Raw genomic sequence first — 20,907 nt, 5'->3', positions numbered from 1 at the left:
AATGCCTTTTAAAGCCTTTCTAGAAGGTATAATTTCAAAAATTTTCTTGCGCCCATGTCCTCATACGTCAGTAAACTTGATACCTAGCCACGCCCAATACATCTTTGGAAACAGCTATGTTCAAGCAGATTGCTGAGGAAACGCCCATGATTAAATTATAACAAATATTAAAGGTGTACTCACTTCGATGTTTAACCTATAGCCAACATATCATATACATTTGGCAGATTAAATTCATCGTTTTCACAATCTACCATTATATCTTTATCAAAGTCAAAATCCATTGCAGAAAATGTAAGATTGCGTCTTCCAGACAAGAGCAACTTGGAATAATACAACAATTTCTGTGAAAATCGTCTGTCATCAGCTTCTCCTCCAGACAATTCCAATCATCCTTACATATATTGCGCTGTTGCAAAGTCCACCATGGAGGCAGTAATTTGCTTTCGAAGGTGCAGGGCACTCTGAGGCATATGATATAGCAGAAGATGGCAAGCAATATGAGACAAAGATGAGAAAAACAAAGCAACACCAACTCCGTCCCTGTTATTATCAAAGAGTGCATATCAACAAATTGTTTGAAATAATTTCAAACACATTAACAAAAAATGGAGCATTTTTCCAAATATTGAGGGTGTTGTCTGCAAAAATTTGTCTCCCCCTTTTATCAGACTTGTTTTTGTCCCTCCAATCTCCCCACCCTGGCTATGCCACTGCTTTTGGGCCTTAGCACTATTTTGGTAGAGATTTTTATTGGGCGTTTAACATTAGAATATCAACAGAAGATTTATACTTCTAAAAATAAAAGGGACGCTAAAAATGTCTTATATCCAATCTCTATTCTATTACATAGAATTTCAAATTATAGAATTTCGATATGAAATTTTAGATTGCCAAGGTATTTTGAAATGTTATTGATATTTCCTTTGGACCCACCCTGCGTAACCCACCGTCAGGACCCCTAGCTTGTTGAATAAATGCAATAACGAATTGCATTGAGCAAATTAGAAGAGAGCAATCCTAACAAAGTCAAAAAACGATTGAACAGCTATGGAAGAAAACATTAAATTGTTAATAGTAACTTTTGTAAAACCTGGGGGGTGCAAACAAAGGGCCAAGAACATTTCTGAGGAGCATGGCATGGCCCCCTGTCTCCCGTAAAAACGCCACTGATCATGCTAAAACTTTAGTTACAGACGTCGGCGAAAGCTAGAAAAATGCCATCATATGGTTAGAAGACCAATTAAAACTGTGATTTAAAACGTCAAACTTCGAACAGTTAAATATTACGAAATAGACAGGTAAATAAAACTGCCTGAACAGACTTGCAGAAAGTAATTTACTGAATTAATTACCGTAAATCCTCAAGTAGGCCCCCGGGAGCTCATTTGCAAAAATGAAATTTTGGGTAAGGGCTTATTCGAGGGGGGCTTATTCAAGGGGGGGTTTATTTCAAAGTTTAGCATTTTCCTCAAGGGTTGAAATAAAAACGACATAATTTCCTTAATGAAGTAAACTGGCAAATTACAAAAATTATGAGGATCTAACAAATATTATAACTTTTTATCATCACAAAAGTAGCTTTTTTGCTTTTTGGTCTCTAGTCAAAGGAAGTAATACTGTATAGCTATTGTCCTTGGGGGGCTTTCTTTAAATTATATATTATTCTGCAATTATGCTTCTTTGGGGGCTTATTTGCAAAATGATTTTTTAGGCTGGGGCTTATTCGAGGGGGGCGCTTATTCGAGCGTGGGGGCTTATTCTAGGATTTACGGTAATGCAAATTTTAGACAAGTTAGAGAAGGAACGATCAATTAGATCAAATAAAATAAATTAGGTTATAGGCAGTTGTTGTTTTGTATTTCATACTCTTTTTTGAAAAATAATTGAAAAGGGTTTAAAAATTCTTAAAATAGTTTAAAAAAATAGCAACAGCAACAACAGCATGTTCACATGGAGCACACCATAATGGTGGACGACTTAGAGCCACTGAGACTGGCTAAATCAGCGGGATTGTCACTTGAATCATCTCAAAGCTACGTGCTCTTGTTTGCAGATCAAGAAAAATGCAGGTATTAAGTCTTTATTTTTAGTGCGCTGACAAAATTTTCAAACTTCTTGTTTCTTTTTAAGACAGTGCCTTTTTAAGAAATTTTAGGGGGGCAAGTTTTTAAAAGGGACGGTATAAACAAGTAAAACGGGAGATATGGGGTATTTTCTAGGAAGCTTTTGTGATCCCATACTTCAAAGATATTCATTTCATATTTCAAATGAAATGAAACAGCTTTGTGTTGAAAGAATTATGATATTATTCAAATTCTCTATTTTTGCAAGTTTCTGTAGTTGGCTTTCATTTACGGCGATCTTTTTTCCCAAAAAATCTTGGTATGGCTGGCCATGTGTCAAACTTTGATGTTGGGACGCCATTCCATGCAATGAACAGTTTATTTCTTAATGTTGATTCCCTTAATTTTGAATATACACTAGGGTATCAAAAGTATTGCACCACCTTGTTAAAAATGGCGGCACTTTTTGTAAACTTTTTGGCAGTACAAAACATTTTAATGCAAGAACTGGGTGAAATAGGCGTATTTTGTAGCAAATTTCGGCGGGAAAAAGTTGCAAATTTATTTGACGCCATAGATAACTTAGTTAGAAATGTAAAAATTGAGCAAAGACATTTTGATTTGTAAAAATGTAGACCATGCCTAAGGAAGCAAAATTGTCAAGTGAGAGGTGAGTCGCTATAAAATATTTATGGGGAAGTGGTCTTCAATTTTCAAAAAAATGTTGACCAAGATAGATGCAGCCACACAACAGCGGCGGGAAATTAAAAAAGATTCCTCAAGAGTGTTACAGTAATAAAGAAACCAAGGAGTGGGCGACCAAAAATCAGAGGGGAACGAACTTGTCGGCTTTATTTCATTGCATTTACACCTAGGGGCAGTAAAGGAAATGAAACTCGATACAGGGCAAGGTTTTGCAGCTCAAAATCTGTCCACAGAAAATATAATGAGGTTTTTGAACAAGTACAAAAGAAAAATTTTATCTTTTAAAAAAATGCTCTAAATATATTGAGTTTTGATTGGTGGATGTTTTGTTTTTGACCAATTGCCATTTGCCACTTAAAAACAGAATTAATTTGCATAACATTAGCTTTCCATCATTCATGCTCCATTTCTCCTCCTTCGAGGTGGTGCAATACTTTTGATACCCTAGTGTATAATGTTGTATACAGAAACACTTCTTCCAACGGTCATACTGTCAGGTGATACGACGATAATGGCAGACAGCAAACTTTGAACGAGTCCAGTACTTCCTCTAAGCATGTATGAAATCCTCACTGAAAATTTCTGTTTGGCCTGAAATCAGCAAAAGTATCGAAGACGTTATCTGAAAACTTGTTCACTGGATCCCCTGATATCCCTGGATTATTCAATTAAATCAGACACTCTGAAAGGGAAGGTAGCAAAGAAATCACAATGCTAAAAATCTCTTTGCAATAGAATTGTTTGAAGACGAGTGAAATGGGGATGAATCATGCAAACCAAAAACACAATCAAATTTGTGGCACAAATTCATACCTAAATAAAGACAAATACGTTCCACAACAAATTTTGCTTTCTGACCCCTTACATTTTCTGTGCCTTTGCTTTTATTAATCTGAAATAAATGACCACAGTGATGATACAGGAATTAAACAGTAATTTAAGGGCCTTATTTCTTAAAGATTTGAATCCTATACCAAAGAATGCCAATATGCATCTCCATTTAGTTTTGATCCCCTGATTTCCTTCAGTTTTTAGTTTTCAACTGCATAAAAGTCTCCCATGTAAACTTATAAAATCACTGCCATGTAAACACTTATTATATCATATTCAAATCACTGTCTATTACTTATGGCTCCTGCAGGTGTGCCTCACAATCCTACGAAGTGGTGGAAACAAACAAGGGATTATTTTCTGGGGTCAAAAATCTCTTGAGTGTGGGGGCAAAGTCGAGGGATGGTAGGGCAGGCCCTGTTTTAAAATTACTGTAATTTGTAAGATTTTTTACGTTGTTAATCTCACCATGAATCAACGTTAGAATCTTGTTCTGAAGACATATGTTTCTTTGTTTGTAATGTTAGCTCTTCATTTTGTAACAAGTGAATCAGACCTAATTCAAGTATTGGAATAGCTATTATCTTGAGGATGCTAGAAAGCCAGTGATGGCTGACACCCAATTATATGTTGTAAAAGAATGTAGTGCTGACAAGTAAATTTGTATTTGTATTTGTATTTGTTTCTACCTAGCATCTGAAGGCAGTTTTTAGGAAACTGAGAAGCTTATGCTTATTATGCAGTGTCCTGGTCCTTCCTCTCGATACGACCACACCACGTGATTCCTATGCCTGGAAGTACAGAGAGCTGGCAGCTCTTCTCTCTCTAGGTGAAAGTTTGGTCATGCCAGAGACTCGAACCTTGGACCCTTGGGTCTGTAGTCAGCACCTCTAAGAACTGAGCAATCCTTGCAGTAACAATTACGGAAAAACATAAATCACTGTAAGCACTGCACAAAATCCTCAGTTTAAGATCTATCTGATGATAAAAAATATTGAAACAAGCGGATTATATCCATTAAATTGCACAAAAGAGCTATCTCTTCATCTTTTGCTTGACCTGTAAAACACAAGCATTTTTTCTATTTTTTGCAACATCTTAAATCGTGCAGGTGAGATGGTCCCTTTCATTTTACTAAAGATGTGGTCGTGCCTCTTCACTTTTCTCTTCTGAATTTCATCCAGATTGCATGCAAAATGTTTATGTGCTACCCTGACGCTAAGTGTGGACTAGTTCCTTGTTGTTAGGGCCATTCTGGTGCCATAATAAGTCAAAACAAAGCAGCTTATAAACCTCGGTTTATTTTTAAACCCTGGTTTATTAGAAAGCTCATCTAAATACATTAAGAAGAATGCTTGCTTTCATAGTTCATACATGATTCATTTTCTCATTGGCATTGAATCAACCACTGCATATTGAAAGTCAAAAAAAGGAGGGAGATAGCGTGAAATTATGAGGAACAGAAAAAATTCAAAATCATGCAATACAATGCACCATTTCTGACCTCAAATATGATTTTAAAAGAGCACAGCTACTTGCTTTTTTCATCACCACACATTTATGAAAAGGTTTTGTAGGCAGACTCAGAAGTTCTGTATTTCAGAGTGACTTTTGGACAAAGAGAGCAGCTTCAGTGACTCGCTTCTTGATAAAATGCAGTACCACTTCCCCACAACTGTAGTTCCAGTACATTAGAAAATGAGATTTAATACATTCACTGGGCAGGCATATTCTTGAGGGTTTTAGGCAACAGAAAAGATTAGATGTCTTAAAGTGCTCTCAAAAATTTTTTTTAGTGGTTGTATTAAAAAAAGAGATATAATACATTGAGGTTGTTTGGCAGTTTCACAGGGCCATTTTTGCGTTTCTTGCGTCATTCTGGGCTGAACTGAACGAACCAAACTGGTTGCAACAAAAGTTTTCTTTGCAGCAGGACTTTATATTAGAATAGGAAATGAATTTGAGACTGTGTGGATAAATGGAAATATTGCATGCTTTTAGAAAAATTGACAAAACATGATGTTTTCTTTTCATGATGTTATATGTTTTCTTGTTAAATTCATTTTCTATTTGCCTCTTCTTGTGAATCTCACTTGCTGAAACCTGTCCTTTTTATGAAAGGCCATTACTGTTTCAAGTATTCCAGTCCTTTTAAAGGGACCAGGATAAAAAAGTCTTGTGGTGGTTAAAGTCATTGAATTTAAGAGTAAGTGCAGCATGTATGACAATTTTAAGCAACAAGGTTGGAGCCTAGTCGTGGTTGCTCAGCAGCTGCCTGCAAGGCTTATGAAGAAAACTGAGGCCTGATATACCATCCTATGACCCAAAGACTGTTTGCCCCTAAACTATATTCTAAACATAACTGTGAATCACTGTTGATTTTTGCCACCTTGTTGCTATAGCGTTCTATGTAGAGCACACATTCTAGTTCTTCTGTTTCTATGGTCTACCCCATCTGAGATGGCCACGCTTTTAAAATAGTTGCTTTTCAAAGTAATGCCTTGATGCTAGACTGTTCAATAATAACCTTGCTCCTTGCTCACCTTTTGTTTTCTGTTTAATGGCCACTGCAAAAGTTATCTTTTTTGTCATCAAATTGTAAAAAATTATGTGAAGCAAAGCACACTTAAAAAACCCAAGGCAGGCAGAACTTACGATTCATATTGAAACTAAAGCATTTGAAAAACTTAAAACAAATTTTATATTTTGATCATTCTCTGTCTGGTTTTATTTTCTAGTTTAGATGCTGGCCTATTTGCTGTAGCAGGTAATTTTTAAATTTTTTTCAACAGACATTTTTTTAGTTAAAAGATACTGAATGATCACCCATTTAAGGTTACATCATGTTTCATTTTACAATTTCCACAATAAAGCCTTGAAACAACACAACTCTTTATATTTTTTTTATGTTTCCTCTTTTTATTCCTTTTTACAGTTTCTGAAGAGAATCAAATAAAAGTTTATAGCAAAGAGTCGTTTTGTTGTCAAGGTGTTCTTGAAGGTTAGTTATTTCAAAATATTTAATCATAAATTCATACATTGATTTGCACTCCTTTTTTAATTATCTCTGTATGATTTGCTTCTATTTTAATATAAAGCATACATTCTTTTATTAATAGTTTCGTATTAGGCAAACTTTATGTCGGCTAACCTGTTTAATTACTCGTAATTTTGAGGATAAATCCTTGAGCTAAAGATTTGTAATCAAATTCATGAAAAGAAACAATGCGGCTAGGAGCGAACCCCACCCCCAAATTTTTCAAAGCTTTTTTTGTCTCCTAGAAAAATTATTTGACATAAACTCTTACTGAACAGCCCAGCCCAGCCACCATTGCATTCCAAAATATGTTCAGCGATTTCATTCCTGTGAAATCTGATGAACAGGGCAATATTTAATAAAAGCTTGCGCTCAAGTCAACCATATGCCTTGGTCCGTAAATTTTGTCGAAAGTGGGAAGCATTGTTCTATGATTTTTGGAATGTGGAACTGGGAGTTGTTTTTCTCTATCCATCGCAAGGGTAGAAAGACACAAGTATAATACTCTCATAAACGTATTATGCAATGAATATTGAAATGTAATAGCTTTTAGGTGTCTGAATGCTTTGGATATTTGAAAACTTGAAAGCAATTGCGCTGTGGTCGACTGCATGCTCCAATCCGGAATTTCTCACCATCCTCATACTATCTGGTAGGAAATAACGTTTCAAAGATCTGCACCCGTCGAAATCTGCAAAGCTGAGTTTCAAAGATCTTTTCAAAGAAAGCTGACTTAGACGGACTCTCTATTTGATGTAATGTGCTTTTGTTTCAATAATAATAATTTTGGAGAAATATTCACTTTATCGTTGAAAAATCGACGGATTCGCCGGAGTTTAACGCATGGCAAGAACCGCTATATAAAGTACTACCCAACTTCGAAGTGGAGAATGACTTGGCATGATGGGATTGCAAAAAGGATACGACTTTTGTGTCGTTTTTATTTCGCATTTCGTAACCTGCATAATAAGTTAAAATACACTTTCTCTTTACAGGTTGAAATTTCTAGATTTTATTACACTTTTGCGGCATTCGTAGCATACACCGACGCTACGACGCTGGGTATTGGCCTATAGAATCCAAGATTAATACACGTATTTTTATAAGAAACTGAGGTCTGGTGCTGGTAGGCAGTTTCTCAAATTTTCTGGCCATTTTGCTGTCAAAAAGTTTCTGGCCGTTTTGCTATCAAAGTTTCTTACATGTTTTTCTAAATTTCTGAGGTAATGAATTTTTTAAACGTGCTTCCAAGGTAAAGTAAATAGTTCACTCATATTCAGAGATAAACTGACAAAGTGATCAAGGAATTTTGTTTTCCTAGAATGACTAATTCTGTTGAGATCTGTAAACAGTTAAGTTCCTTGAACTTCATCCATGTAAAGTTGAAGTCAAAGCAAATTTTTAAATGGGAACTTCTTGAGTGTGCAATTTACTGAGAATGAATGCAAACTGCATGTCAAGTGTAATGTTGCAATATACAGTGATGTTCAGTGTCAAGACTGTTTCGAATGTCAACAGGGAAAGTTGAAACTGAAAATTATAAAAGTTTTGTAGCTTTTTTCAATTTGGGTAGGGCTGTTTCTAAACTTTCGAAAAATTAAGCCTACCGTTTCTTATAACCTGTTTCTTATAAAAATGCGTGTAGTCAGTCACCTCTGAAATAGGAAACAAAGACTAAACATTCGCACAAATCAAGGTAATTGACCAGTAGCAAGTATTGTTGTACCCGAAGACTCTGTTCTTGGACTTTTATCATTCCATATTAGCTGAAGACATAAAATTTGCCAAAGACAGTACAATTTTGAATTTTGTGATTGTTTATAAATCGTTGCTAAATCTCTAAGTGATATGTCGAGCTTAATTTTTCTGTTTGAAACTAATAACGTGGAAACTAATCTATCCCATTTCAGGCTATGATTCTGCTCAAAGTCTAATGAATCCGCTCCTTTTTTGATATAGGGAACTTGCAATGATGTTTCTTAGTGTGTTAGCTTATAAGGGAAAACCATCGGTTATCATATCTTATGCGGTTATTAGGTTATACTTAACTCAATTATTTATGCTCTTATTCTTAAACAAATTATGTTCTCGAATTAAACAATAAGACTCGCCAGGGTATTCAATTAAGTACATGTGTAGCAATCTCTAAGACTCATGTTTCCTGGAAAAAGATCGAAACCCACGTATGGTTTTGCCTAAAAATCATCTCAGTTCCTTTCAATTCTTGTTTTGGTCCACCCGAACTCATATTCAGTCCAAAAAGGAATTGGCTTTGAAAAAGCAAACATTTTACAACATATAAAAGCTTTTTCGTCCGTCGGTCCTCAGAGCATAACACGTCAGAATAAGGGTCCGAAAGAACACGATGAAAAATATATACCCAGTTGTGGATCGAAAAAGGCCAATCAGAAAACGCAAGCACAAGACCGGTATAGTTGACCAATCAGTGCCGCGTGCCTAAAGAAAAATTACCACTAGAGACCAAGAGAGAAAACGAACTCCATCTGTCTACACAATGGCGGCTTTTTCGTTTATATGTAGATCGATTACAAAACTGCTAGATGGAAAGACGAACGTTTGTTGGAACTGGTCAACTCAAAAGTGTCGACGACAGAAAATTATGATAGGATAAGACCCACGGGCTCTCAACGATTTGAAATGTATGGCCTCCCTAAAATACACAAGCCGAACGTCCCACTTAGACCTATCTTGTCCATGATTGGTTCAGCACAACACGAATTGGCTAAGTGGCTTTCCGAAGTTTTGGACCCTGTTCTTCAGAAAAATTCAAAACATCGCATCAAGGATTGATTCTATTACGTTCGCCGAGTCCATGCAAAACTTGAACACCGAAAACGAAACATCTTTTATGTGTTCTTTAGGCATTATTAGTCTTTCCACAAATGTCCCTTTGAGTGAGACCATCAAAATATGTGGCGATTCTTTGTCTTTGAAAATATTCATTGAACTGATGGAAACTGCAGCACGTTCAGTTGAATTCAGTTTTATCAATGAAATGTACCAACAAAAGGGTAGTGTCGCTATGGGTAGCCCTCTGGGACCTGCCTTGGTCAATATCTTTGTCGGCTTTCATGAAGGGCGTTTGTTCGACTGCTAATAAAAGCCAGGTGTCTATTTTCGGTATGTGGATGAGACATATACCAGAGGCTGAGTGTGATATTTTTCTGAAGCACCTTAATAGCCAACACCCAGCCCTCCATTTTACGTTTGAAACGAAAGAAAATCATTCCTTGCAATTTTTAGATATTTTAGTCAAAAAGTCTAACACTGGATTTCTTACCAGTGTTTATCGCAAGCCTTCTTTCAGGACCGGCGAAACGTTTTTGAGAGTTGAAGGGCCAAATATGAAAGTCTTGAAAGGGCTTACTGAGGTTTAGGATACAGTTTTTTCTTATTGAGACCATTTGTCAGGAACTCTTGTAGAGATGTTACCCTGCTACGCCCCAACAGCGTCCCAACCATGCCCAACCACCCATGTTACACACACCCCCTCCTCCAAAATAATCGAGCTTACGCTTTTATATCGTAGTACATGCGATTTTTGTTTTAAACATTTGTTGTCATTCAATTCTAATCAAGCATTTGTTCTTGATTGTCATCCATAGGACACAAAAAGACAATAACTGGTTTGGTATTTTGTGTCAAAAATTCGCATCATATTTGGTCATCATCACTAGATGGAACAGTGAGGTAAATATTTGATTGTTAATTGGGCTTCCATTCAGCTTCCTTCTTTGAAATATGCCGATAGCAAATAAATTACTTCTATTGGTGCACTTGTGCACTGTCATTGCTACGAGCTGAAATGGCAATTTGAATCAGAGTTAGGCAACTTGATAACACCAGACTTTACTTTTTCTAGATGCTGGGACATTTCTTCTCAGGACGTTTTACTTGATATTCAAAGTGAGTTGCTTTGCACAAATTTTCAACACTTGTTTCACACGGTTTTACTTTTAAAATCAACAGCCTTGCTCTTAAAGTCAAAGCCCCTAATGAGTCATGTTGTAACAATACATCGTAGTGCTTTCAAAGACTATGCTTTCAAAGATTCTTGATCAAAACGTAGCATTTTCAATGTCACGCACAGGTATTACAAAGAAAATCCTAATTTTGTGAGTATGAGATGCCGTTAAACGTATAGCTGAAAGCGCGCCATTGAATGCCTTCCATTTTTCATCACTTCTTATCTTCATCTTGTTGTTGTCTTCTGTTTCATCATTTACCATAGTTACAAAATTATATCAGTTAATTCTATTAAAGGGCAGTGATTATTCATAATTAAGGTTTTTTATCTTATAGCCTTGTCTGCTTTCCTGTTGATATGTTTTATTTCTCGCAATTCCAGGTGACAAACACGAGCCATTCTCAGCACTAGCTATAAGCTGTGATGGAAAGTTTTTGTGCGCTGGGACTGAAAAGATGGGGGAAGAAGACGAAGAAGACGTCAGTCTTTATGCTTGGTAAAGGTTTCTATTATTAAGTTTTTCAAATTGGTAAATGTTTGATTCAGTCGTCGTTATAATTATTGAATGTTTGATTCAGTCGTCGTTATAATTATTGAATGTTTGATTCAGTCGTCGTTATAATTATTGAATGTTTGAATCAGTCGTCGTTATAATTATTAAATGTTTGATTCAGTCGTTATAGATCGCTACAGCTATTGGTTATCATCGAACGCGGTAAAGCCAATGTTTTATAACTTATGAAGACGATTATGTTGAAGTTATATATCTTATCATAATTCTCTGACCGATTCCAATTTTCAGTCCTGCTGTTAATCAGGTCTTTTTTTATCAACTTGGTTTTAATTCCAATATTTCTGCGCATGTCAGGAACACTCAAGAATTTCCAACTGTCAAACAACATGGGAAATACGACGACCTTCATTCTGATGACATAACACAGGTTTGTCCATTCTTGTGCTGGAAATGATTTTTGATTATCGAAATCGACTCTGCTAAATTTAACAACGGGGACAAAACTACAGTATTCCTGGTGGATTTTTGTAACTCAGTTCACATCGCTCTGTCAAGATAGTATTTTTTTGAACCGTCATCTGGTTCAATAGTGAAATAGCCTCCAGCAAGACAAAACTTTCATCAAGACGTCTCCCTATATTTCATGGAACCTTTTGAATTTTGCGAAATCTTTCACGGCATAAACAAATCATATTTCAGGTGCTGTTTCATCCCCAGAACACATCACTCATGGCTACCGGATCCACCGTAAGTCTAATAACATCTGTAATTTTTATAAAGTTCAATAGAGCAAATACTGCCTTGGCTACGAGAGCCTCAGTGAAAGAGTGGGTCGAGAAGTGGAAGGCTTCATTCCTCCCCTTTCCTTTAAAGGGCTTCCACTAAAGATTTAATTGTATATTTTTAGCGTTTCGTAAATCTCAACACCTGCTTAATAACTATACTCTAGTTTATACACAGGTTAAATGAAGGGCTCGTGTTTTATTTTAGGATGGTCTCGTCTGTCTCTTCGACGTTGGCTGTGAATCTGAAAATGACATGCTGTTAAGAGTTTTTAACACCGAGTCTTCAGTGGTAAATCATTCATTTAAACCAAGTAACTTTCAATCTGGTCAACTTTAATCATTGGATTAAATTTGTTCTTAGAAATTGATCAATGAATTATATTAATTTTGCAATTATTTCACCCTTGCATTTGTCATTTTTTTAATTCCATATTTTTTTCAGAATAAAGTTGGCTTTTTTGGCCCTGCCTACGAATATATGTTTGCTACAACACACATTGAAACCGTGCATTTTTGGGCCTGCTGCTCGGTGAGTTCAACTTACAGCTTGTCAATTATTTTCAGCAAAATTATTTTCCCCTTTTTTAATGCATTTTAGTTTTTTGCTGGTGCAATTTACATCTATTTCAATGTTGTTTAATGAATGCTTGCCTAAAATGTCGGTTACGTGATCAGAAGTGATCATTCCTAAGCTTTGTCAAACCGCAACGTCTTCTTTCTTTGTAGGGAGATCAACTGGGGGTTTTGAAGGAACTTAGACAAGAAAAGGAGGTATAAAGAAATTATTTTGTTTTTCTAGCATAAAACATAAAACTATATCGTGCTCAATTATGCCACTGTTATGGATCTATCAAAAAATGATTTCCAACACAAATTCTGAGTAAAGGCTAAAGTTTTCGGGATGATTTTTTGTTAGGTATTTTGACATAACCCATTAGAATTATCGTTTCTAAACTTCGACTACAAGAGACGCAAGGAGAGCTTTCTAACGTGCAGTCACGTGGAATGACGTGGTCTTAAGTTATCTATTAATACTCTTATTTGAAAAATCAAATATATTTTTATTGTTTTCGAGTATTCATTTAAACACAATCATGCAAATACGTTTTTTAAAAGGACTAAACATATTTGTTGTGTTTCAGTGCCCATGTGAGCTCGATTACATTGTTGATGGGTTTTATCATGAACCATCGCAGAGGCTGTTCTTTGTCGTGGGAACCTTTCGGTATAACAATATCTTTTGAAAGTTTCTTTATTCGATTTCGATCTTTGAATTGCAAGTATTTAAGTAAATAAATTTTTTGTACTTCTTCCAAAAGCCGGGAAATGTCATGCGCTGATGTAATCCTACATCCTTCATTAAGAAACCATTTTTTCTGCACACTTGTGTTTTTATTGGGATAGCTTTATTGGGATTTTATTGTGTTTTTATTGAAGAATTTTCTGTTGAGGATTTTACAGATCATTCGTCATCTTTTATAAGTTCTGATCCACAGTTTTTCAAAAATCAAAATTCTGAAAGAATGCTGTACTTTTAGAATCTTGCTAGACAGTGGAAATATTTAAAGAAATAAATTTAATGATAAAGAGAATATGGAAAAAACCGGCCCTTTGTACGTGTCTCTTTTTTTTGAGTTTGGTTTGTAACTTGGAAGATGTACCTACAGGCTTATTGTGGTTTTCTTAAACAGTGTTTCGCTGCTATATGCGTTTCACTGCAAGATGTAATTAATAGGACAATGCAGGTTTATTTTCTTGGTCGATTTGACCTCTTCTATGTGACTGTCTAGCAATTCAATGTTTGCATCTTCTTTAAGCTATCCCATATAATTGATAGGACAATGCAGGTTTATTTTCTTGGTCGATTTGACCTCTTCTATGTGACTGTCTAGCAATTCAATGTTTGCATCTTCTTTTAGCTATCCCATATAATTAATAGGACAATGCAGGTTTATTTTCTTGGTCGATTTGACCTCTTCTATGTGACTGTCTAGCAATTCAATGTTTGCATCTTCTTTAAGCTATCCCATATAATTAATAGGACAATGCAGGTTTATTTTCTTGGTCGATTTGACCTCTTCTATGTGACTGTCTAGCAATTCAATGTTTGCATCTTCTTTAAGCTATCCCATATAATTAATAGGACAATGCAGGTTTATTTTCTTGGTTGATTTGACCTCTTCTATGTGACTGTCTAGCAATTCAATGTTTGCATCTTCTTTAAGCTATCCCATATAATTGATAGGACAATGCAGGTTTATTTTCTTGGTCGATTTGACCTCTTCTATGTGACTGTCTAGCAATTCAATGTTTGCATCTTCTTTTAGCTATCCCATATAATTAATAGGACAATGCAGGTTTATTTTCTTGGTCGATTTGACCTCTTCTATGTGACTGTCTAGCAATTCAATGTTTGCATCTTCTTTAAGCTATCCCATATAATTAATAGGACAATGCAGGTTTATTTTCTTGGTCGATTTGACCTCTTCTATGTGACTGTCTAGCAATTCAATGTTTGCATCTTCTTTAAGCTATCCCATATAATTAATAGGACAATGCAGGTTTATTTTCTTGGTTGATTTGACCTCTTCTATGTGACTGTCTAGCAATTCAATGTTTGCATCTTCTTTAAGCTATCCCATATAATTAATAGGACAATGCAGGTTCATTTTCTTGGTCGATTTGACATCTTCTATGTGATTGTCTAGCAATTCAATGTTTGCATCTTCTTTAAGCTATCCCATATAAATGTTACCTTAGGACCCTCAGCTTTAAATGGACTTTATAGCCCAGCTTGAAATACGTTTTTGTTACTTGTTGTGAACTAGAAGAGGAATTTCGATACTAAACTTTCAGGTTGTTAAATAATTGCTACTTTCGTTAACAGATATAGCCGCCTTTCCAAGGATTTTTTCTAGGAGAGCGGCCTCTTGATTCTGTTTCTCGATGACTCTGGTCTTCTTCCCATGTACCTGACATGATTACTGCCTTTTGGTTAATTAATAAACTGTAAAGTAATTGTGGTTGATGTTCTTTACATGTGTTCCTGTCCACATTATATCAAGAATGATAAATCTTGTTTCTTTGTTTGCAGTGGTCAGTTAAAGCTTCTTCATGTCAAATTGGATGGTGTTGAACATTTTCAAAATCTGAACGCCTGTCATTCAGCAACAGTTCGTTGTGTTTTATTTACGATGAAGGTAATCTTCTGACTTTGCGCTGTGGCTTTCGCACCAAGTTATTCTCATTGCGCTGTGGCTTTCGCAGCAAGTTATTCTCATTTAACGAACGAACGAACGAACGAACGAACGAACGAACGAACGAACGAACGAACGAACGAACGAACGAACGAACGAACGAACGAACGAACGAACGAACGAACGAACGAACGAACGAACGAACGAACGAACGAACGAACGAACGAACGAACGAACGAACGAACGAACGAACGAGCGAGCGAGCGAGCGAGCGAGCGAGCGAGCGAACGAACGAACGAACGAACGAACGAACGAACGAACGAACGAACGAACGAACGAACGAACGAACGATTTATGGTTGCATTATCTAATATTTTGTTTTTATGTAAAGTTTTGTCCTATTTTTGTTTTCTATTGTAGACAAATGAGCTGTTAGTTGGTGGTGAAGACGGAATGATGTCTCTTTGGGCCCCTCAGAAAACTGGTAATAATACGGAACTACCCAGTAAGGTAACAAACGTTAAATACCAAATTTTTATTGCACTTATTTTTCTGGGTATCAATTTTGGCATATTTTAGCGTCATGACCATTATTTGAATGTCTATAATGTAAACTGACTGTGAGATGATGTGACTTTTGTTCTTTTGAGTTCGAAATATGAAATAAGTTTGTAAATATGAAATTCCTGGTAGGCATCGTCAGTGAAATTCTATAATATATAGACAGTGGAACAAGTCCATCTGACTGCAGTACCTCCTACTAGGTAGCCGAAAGAGGCGACGCAGTTTTTTCAGTATCCTGTTGCTTTCTTGTACAGTCTACCCGTTTTATTCATCTGTGTAATCCTCCCAGCTTTTGTGTTGTCCTCGTGGCAAACGTCAACATCACAGCTATGCCAGGTTAAAAATTGGTTGTACATTGATACCCACCTGAAGGACCCTTTCCTTGTTTTTCAGAGTACTTCTAAATATACGAAAAAGAAAAAGAAGGAGTTGAAACCTTATAAAGTTATGGGACATTGAATCGGGACTCAAAGAGCAGCCTGTTAAGCCAGAATGGAACAGATATGGACATAGTATTGAATGATTTTCAAAGAGAACGAAGCAACTTAGGCGCGAAATTTATTTTGCTATTATAACTCCCCAACAGGCGCATTGTAGAGAAGAAAGATTGTTTTAAGCGGCCCGTGTCATTCTCTTGTCAATTTAAAACGACCAGTGATTTTGCATGCCAGATCTGATGAACTCGATCGTAATTAATGAAAATTTTCCGATTTTCCTTTTATACAACATATTATAGTTGATGATTTAGCATCTTTTAAATCAACTATTGTTTATCTTACATAAAACGTATCAATGTATCTCTACATAAAATGTTTCTCCCTTTTGATTGAAAAAGAAATTCAGCTGCGTGAAAGTAAATCACCAGTTATTTTATTGAAAAATCCATATTAAATCTGTGGCTACCATTTCCAAAAAAAAACAAGATATTGAATTCAAAATACAACAATCGGTATTAGCACCTTAAAGGTAATGTAAGTGATTTCAGTTGACAACCCGAGGATGTGATTCAGTAGATCCAAAATTTTAAACATATCCATTGCAAATATCAAATGTAAAGATCCCATAAAATTCTTTCAAATAGACAGAAAGACGCCAAAGACACCAAAGACAACAAAGAAATTCTACTTACCAATGGTTTGACTCCCGAATTACCCTCACGAATTACTTTTCCACTCACGAACTGCTACTCACTCTGCTATGCTACGATCACATCTTTACTGAAAAGTGATTAAAACAAACCGAAAAAATTACTGCAGATATTTTTTTATCTTAAATTTCTAACCATCATTAACCAAACATTTTTGAGAAAACAATTCATATATAGTGCAAAGCACGTCTTTCTAGTTCTAGAAATAATGCAAAATCCGTCATGTGATGTAACAGATTTTTAAAGAAATCGTTCGTTGGGAATAAGGTAATTCATTTCTTTTTTAAATGATCTAAAAAAAGGTTGAATGTAGAGCGTTGAAGCTGTTTTATGGTGGTACAAAATTTAGAAATTGCTTTGAATATGGAAGATATTTTCAAACATCTTAAAGCTTTCCCGAAATGCACAACAAAAAAGAACAGGCGCTTTCTTATGTCTGACAGGACTACTGAAGATAAAGAAAATTATGTCTACAAGTGTATATCTATGGTATCCAAAATATAGAACGCTGTTGCTAATACAAAGAATAAAAAATCCAAAGAAGACAGTATAATCAAGTAGAGGGAGAAAGAAAATAGATGCTGAAAGGAGAAAGTAGGGGGTAAAATGAAGCATAAGTAAAATGAAGTATAATATGCAATGGGAGTTTACTAAGAAGTGTTTGTAAGATGTTTAAATGCTTTTAGATTTTAGTACTTTTTATATATCTATATCCACTAAAAGATTACAACACAGATTTACAAGCTACACTACCATACAAAATTACAAAAGAACTATACAATACTACTTTGACGATTCCCCGGGGAGCAGAAGGCTATGACTAACCCGGGGCCATTTCGACACAGAGATTAAAATCAACACTTAAACATTAAATAGACGACCTAAAAGAAAAACAAAGAAAAAAATACAAGGAGAGAAGAACACCTTTAACGAAATGGGACAGGGTGGCTGGTTGTATCTGTGTGGTTTTTTACGGAGTGTTTAAATTTTCTATTCAAATCGAACAGATCTTCGGATAAATTCTAGAGTTAGCAGGAGTATATTTTTATTTAGTTCGTCGGGAAAGTTTTTATAACCATACAATAAAATCTGCATTAGCTCATTATTTTCAAGATTTGTGTATCAAATTGGTGGTGATAAAGCAAAACGTTGAATGAGATATGATAAACCTGTTGGGTCATGAATTCCAGAGACAGATTGCGCAGGGGGACCAATTATTAATAGAAGCTTAGACTTGGACACAGTAGTGGATTGAGCATTCCTAACCTCAGGATCGAGCGTATTCCATTCAGATATGCAGTTGGAATAAAAACTAGATCGAAATGTTTCAGTTCTTGCCCCCAATCGCCCAATAGCATCCTGGATGCGAAGAGAGTATTTAAACTGATGGGGTGGTGGGATAGGCTTCTTAGTATACTGGGAAGTGAGGTTAGATCTTGTAAAACATGTTCATGCATCTACTCCATCAACTGAGAGGCTCCCAACCAAGCTCTGCATAGATTTCTTCTCTTGATGTTCCTCTCCAATTTCCCGTTATCGCTCGCGCAGCAGGGTACTGGACGGATTTCAATTTTTCCTGGATATGGTAGATAACATCTACGCAGTCAAGATGAGGTCGTACAAAGAGCTTATATAACTTGTTTAGGGTGTGTCTGGGCAGGTATTTGGAGATATTTCAGCAGGCCAATACTCTTTCTCGATTCAGATATATTTAATGTGGGCAGAAAAAGACATAAGATTTAATTCCTAGATGTTTATGTTCATCTACTTTCATTACTGGTATGTTGTTAAAGAGAATTCCTGGATGATCCGCTTTTATATTTTTTCGTAAAAATAAGTGTTCCACAGCTGGTTTTTGTGGATCTGGATTAAACGACATTCTCCAGTCATGAGGCCACTGAATTGTTAGCTCCAAGTCATGGTTCATTTCGTTGGCGGCTGAGCTAGGATCATGAACGACTGTAAATAATGATGTGTCATCAGCGAAGAGCTTAACATTGCAGCTGAGATTTTCTGTTAGGTCATTTTTATACACGAGGAAAAATAAAGGTCCCAGAATAGAGCCCTGGGGTACTCCTGTTGAAATACCTCCCTAAGAAAAACTCTGCCCATTCAAAACAGTTCGCTGCCTTCTATCCTTTAGAAAGCTTTTAATAAGAGAGAGAAGATTTCCTGAAACGCCACATCTTGTTAATTTGAAGATAAGACCAGCAAGCCAAACCCTGTCAAATGCTTTAGAAATATCGAGATACACAGAGCGAGCATCAAGAGGGTTACAATCAAATGCTTAAAAAGTTTGTGTGCGTTATGAAGATTAACTGATTGACTGTTGTGTCACCTGGACGAAAACCTGATTGATTTGGGTTTGGCAAGTCAGATGACACAAGATGTGAATATAGGGAATCATAAATGAGTTTTTCGAGTATTGTCCCACAGATTGGAAGAAGTGAAATAGGTCGGTAGTTACCTTTCAGATTATTTTCGTTCTTTTTGTGAACAGGCACAACGTTTGCATGCTTCCATATTTGAGGAATAGAACACAACTGAGATAGTTAGTGAATATTATCTTTAATGGGGCAACTAATGCAGTATTACTTAATCTAATCATTCTCACTGATATTTCGTCCCACCCATGAGCTTTATTATGATTAAGTGATCGTATGATTTTTAGAATCTTTTCCTCAGAGTAAAAAAGCTGTCTTTCAGAGTGGGAGTTAAGGAGGCATGTTCTGGAATTACACTGCCTGTGTCAATCGGTGTACACTGAAGTATGAAATAATCAATGAATAGCTGCGCCTTTTCAGCAAAATCAGTCACAAATTGTCCATTCTCTAAAACTGGTGGTATTTTTGGAATTTTGGCCTTGTCAAAAACGGTATTGATCAACGACCAAAACATTTTGCGGGTAAATCAAAGATAATAAAGATGATAAAGAAGAAGGATAAGAAGATGCAGGTAGAAAAATAGAAGCAGAAGGTAAATGAAAGCAAAAAATAAATAAAAGCAGAGGTTTAAGTGAAGTAGCAGAAAAAAGAAAACAGAGGGTTATTGGAAAGGAGGATCAAAAGAAGCATAAAGTAAAAAGGAAGAAGAGGTTGAAAGCCAGCATATGTTAAAATACACAGTTTAGAAATATGTTCAGCACCAAGATGAACAAGCTGTGTGAAAAAAGCAATTGATCCAAAGAACGTTTTTGGTAATGTTGAACATATCAGGTTTTGTATAATAATGGAACGGATATCTCAGATTAGATTTTCAACGTCATAACGCCAATTTTTGCACACGATTGAAAAGGTTATTAATGTCAGTTTCGTTGGCTGGTAGGAATCAAATTTCAGATGAACACAAACTTGATACATGGTTGCCACAATTGTTTTCAATCCAGTTTAACAGGAAGATGAAAATCAATCTCTAACGTCATTCCATAACTGGGTCACGTGACTGAGTGTCAGGAAAGTGGTTATCTCTAAAAGAAGCATCTAGCTTCATGTTAAGTTGTTGATAGAAAGTAGATTTCTCGATCAGGGTGTTTCAAATGACGTAGGGTCACCCGAATCCTATCCTCTGCTTGGCAATGTCATCCTCAAATGATTTTGTTGATTAAGTGACTGAAAAACCACGTTATTTTTTATTCTGCAGTAAAAGGAAAACGATTCTCTCTATTTGCAGCAAGCATGGGAAAGACAGGATGTCGTAATGCTGATTATATGAATTTACGATGTTTAAATCCTCCTATCATAATGTTTCGCCTATTATAGAACTTGTCTGTTTAATTTTGCAGTTTATCGTCTGTGCAGAAAAGCTAACTTTTTAGATCTCTGAAGCGAACCTTAATAGAGATGATATTTCTAAAGCCTCATCTCTTCAAAAGCTCAAATTTTCACTACCGTAAATCCTCGAATTAGCCCCCTGGGGCTTATTTATTTTTAATATTTTTGGATGGTGGTTATTCGAGGGGTGGTTATATGAGGGGGGGGGCCTATGAAATTATTGTAGACATTAAGTAGGCATTAATAAAAGACCCAGTATATTTAATAGGAGTTTCTTTATGAGCTTTTAATTCATTATTACCA

At 35.8% G+C, this 20,907-nt stretch overlaps 1 protein-coding gene across 1 annotated transcript; it reads left to right on the top strand.

Annotated features, from left to right (window-relative positions):
* Positions 1-1,932: 1,932 nt before the first annotated feature.
* LOC135690859 (WD repeat-containing protein 89) lies at positions 1,933-16,476 on the top strand. The gene is made up of 15 exons (XM_065208541.2): positions 1,933-2,072; positions 6,341-6,369; positions 6,538-6,603; positions 10,266-10,350; positions 10,523-10,566; positions 11,009-11,123; positions 11,496-11,568; positions 11,841-11,888; positions 12,132-12,215; positions 12,369-12,455; positions 12,653-12,697; positions 13,069-13,151; positions 15,021-15,126; positions 15,544-15,633; positions 16,081-16,476. The coding sequence occupies exons 1-15, from the start codon at positions 1,954-1,956 to the stop codon at positions 16,144-16,146; spliced, it is 1,140 nt and encodes a 379-aa protein (XP_065064613.2). The 5' UTR covers positions 1,933-1,953; the 3' UTR covers positions 16,147-16,476.
* The last annotated feature ends 4,431 nt before the right edge of the window (positions 16,477-20,907 follow it).

The sequence above is a fragment of the Rhopilema esculentum genome, chromosome 4 (assembly GCF_057945365.1).
Source record: "Rhopilema esculentum isolate cy_ngs chromosome 4, ASM5794536v1, whole genome shotgun sequence".
Taxonomy (NCBI): Eukaryota; Metazoa; Cnidaria; class Scyphozoa; order Rhizostomeae; family Rhizostomatidae; genus Rhopilema; species Rhopilema esculentum.
The sequence above is the reverse complement of the archived record's forward strand: the minus strand, read 5'-3'. Positions and strand labels throughout refer to the sequence as shown.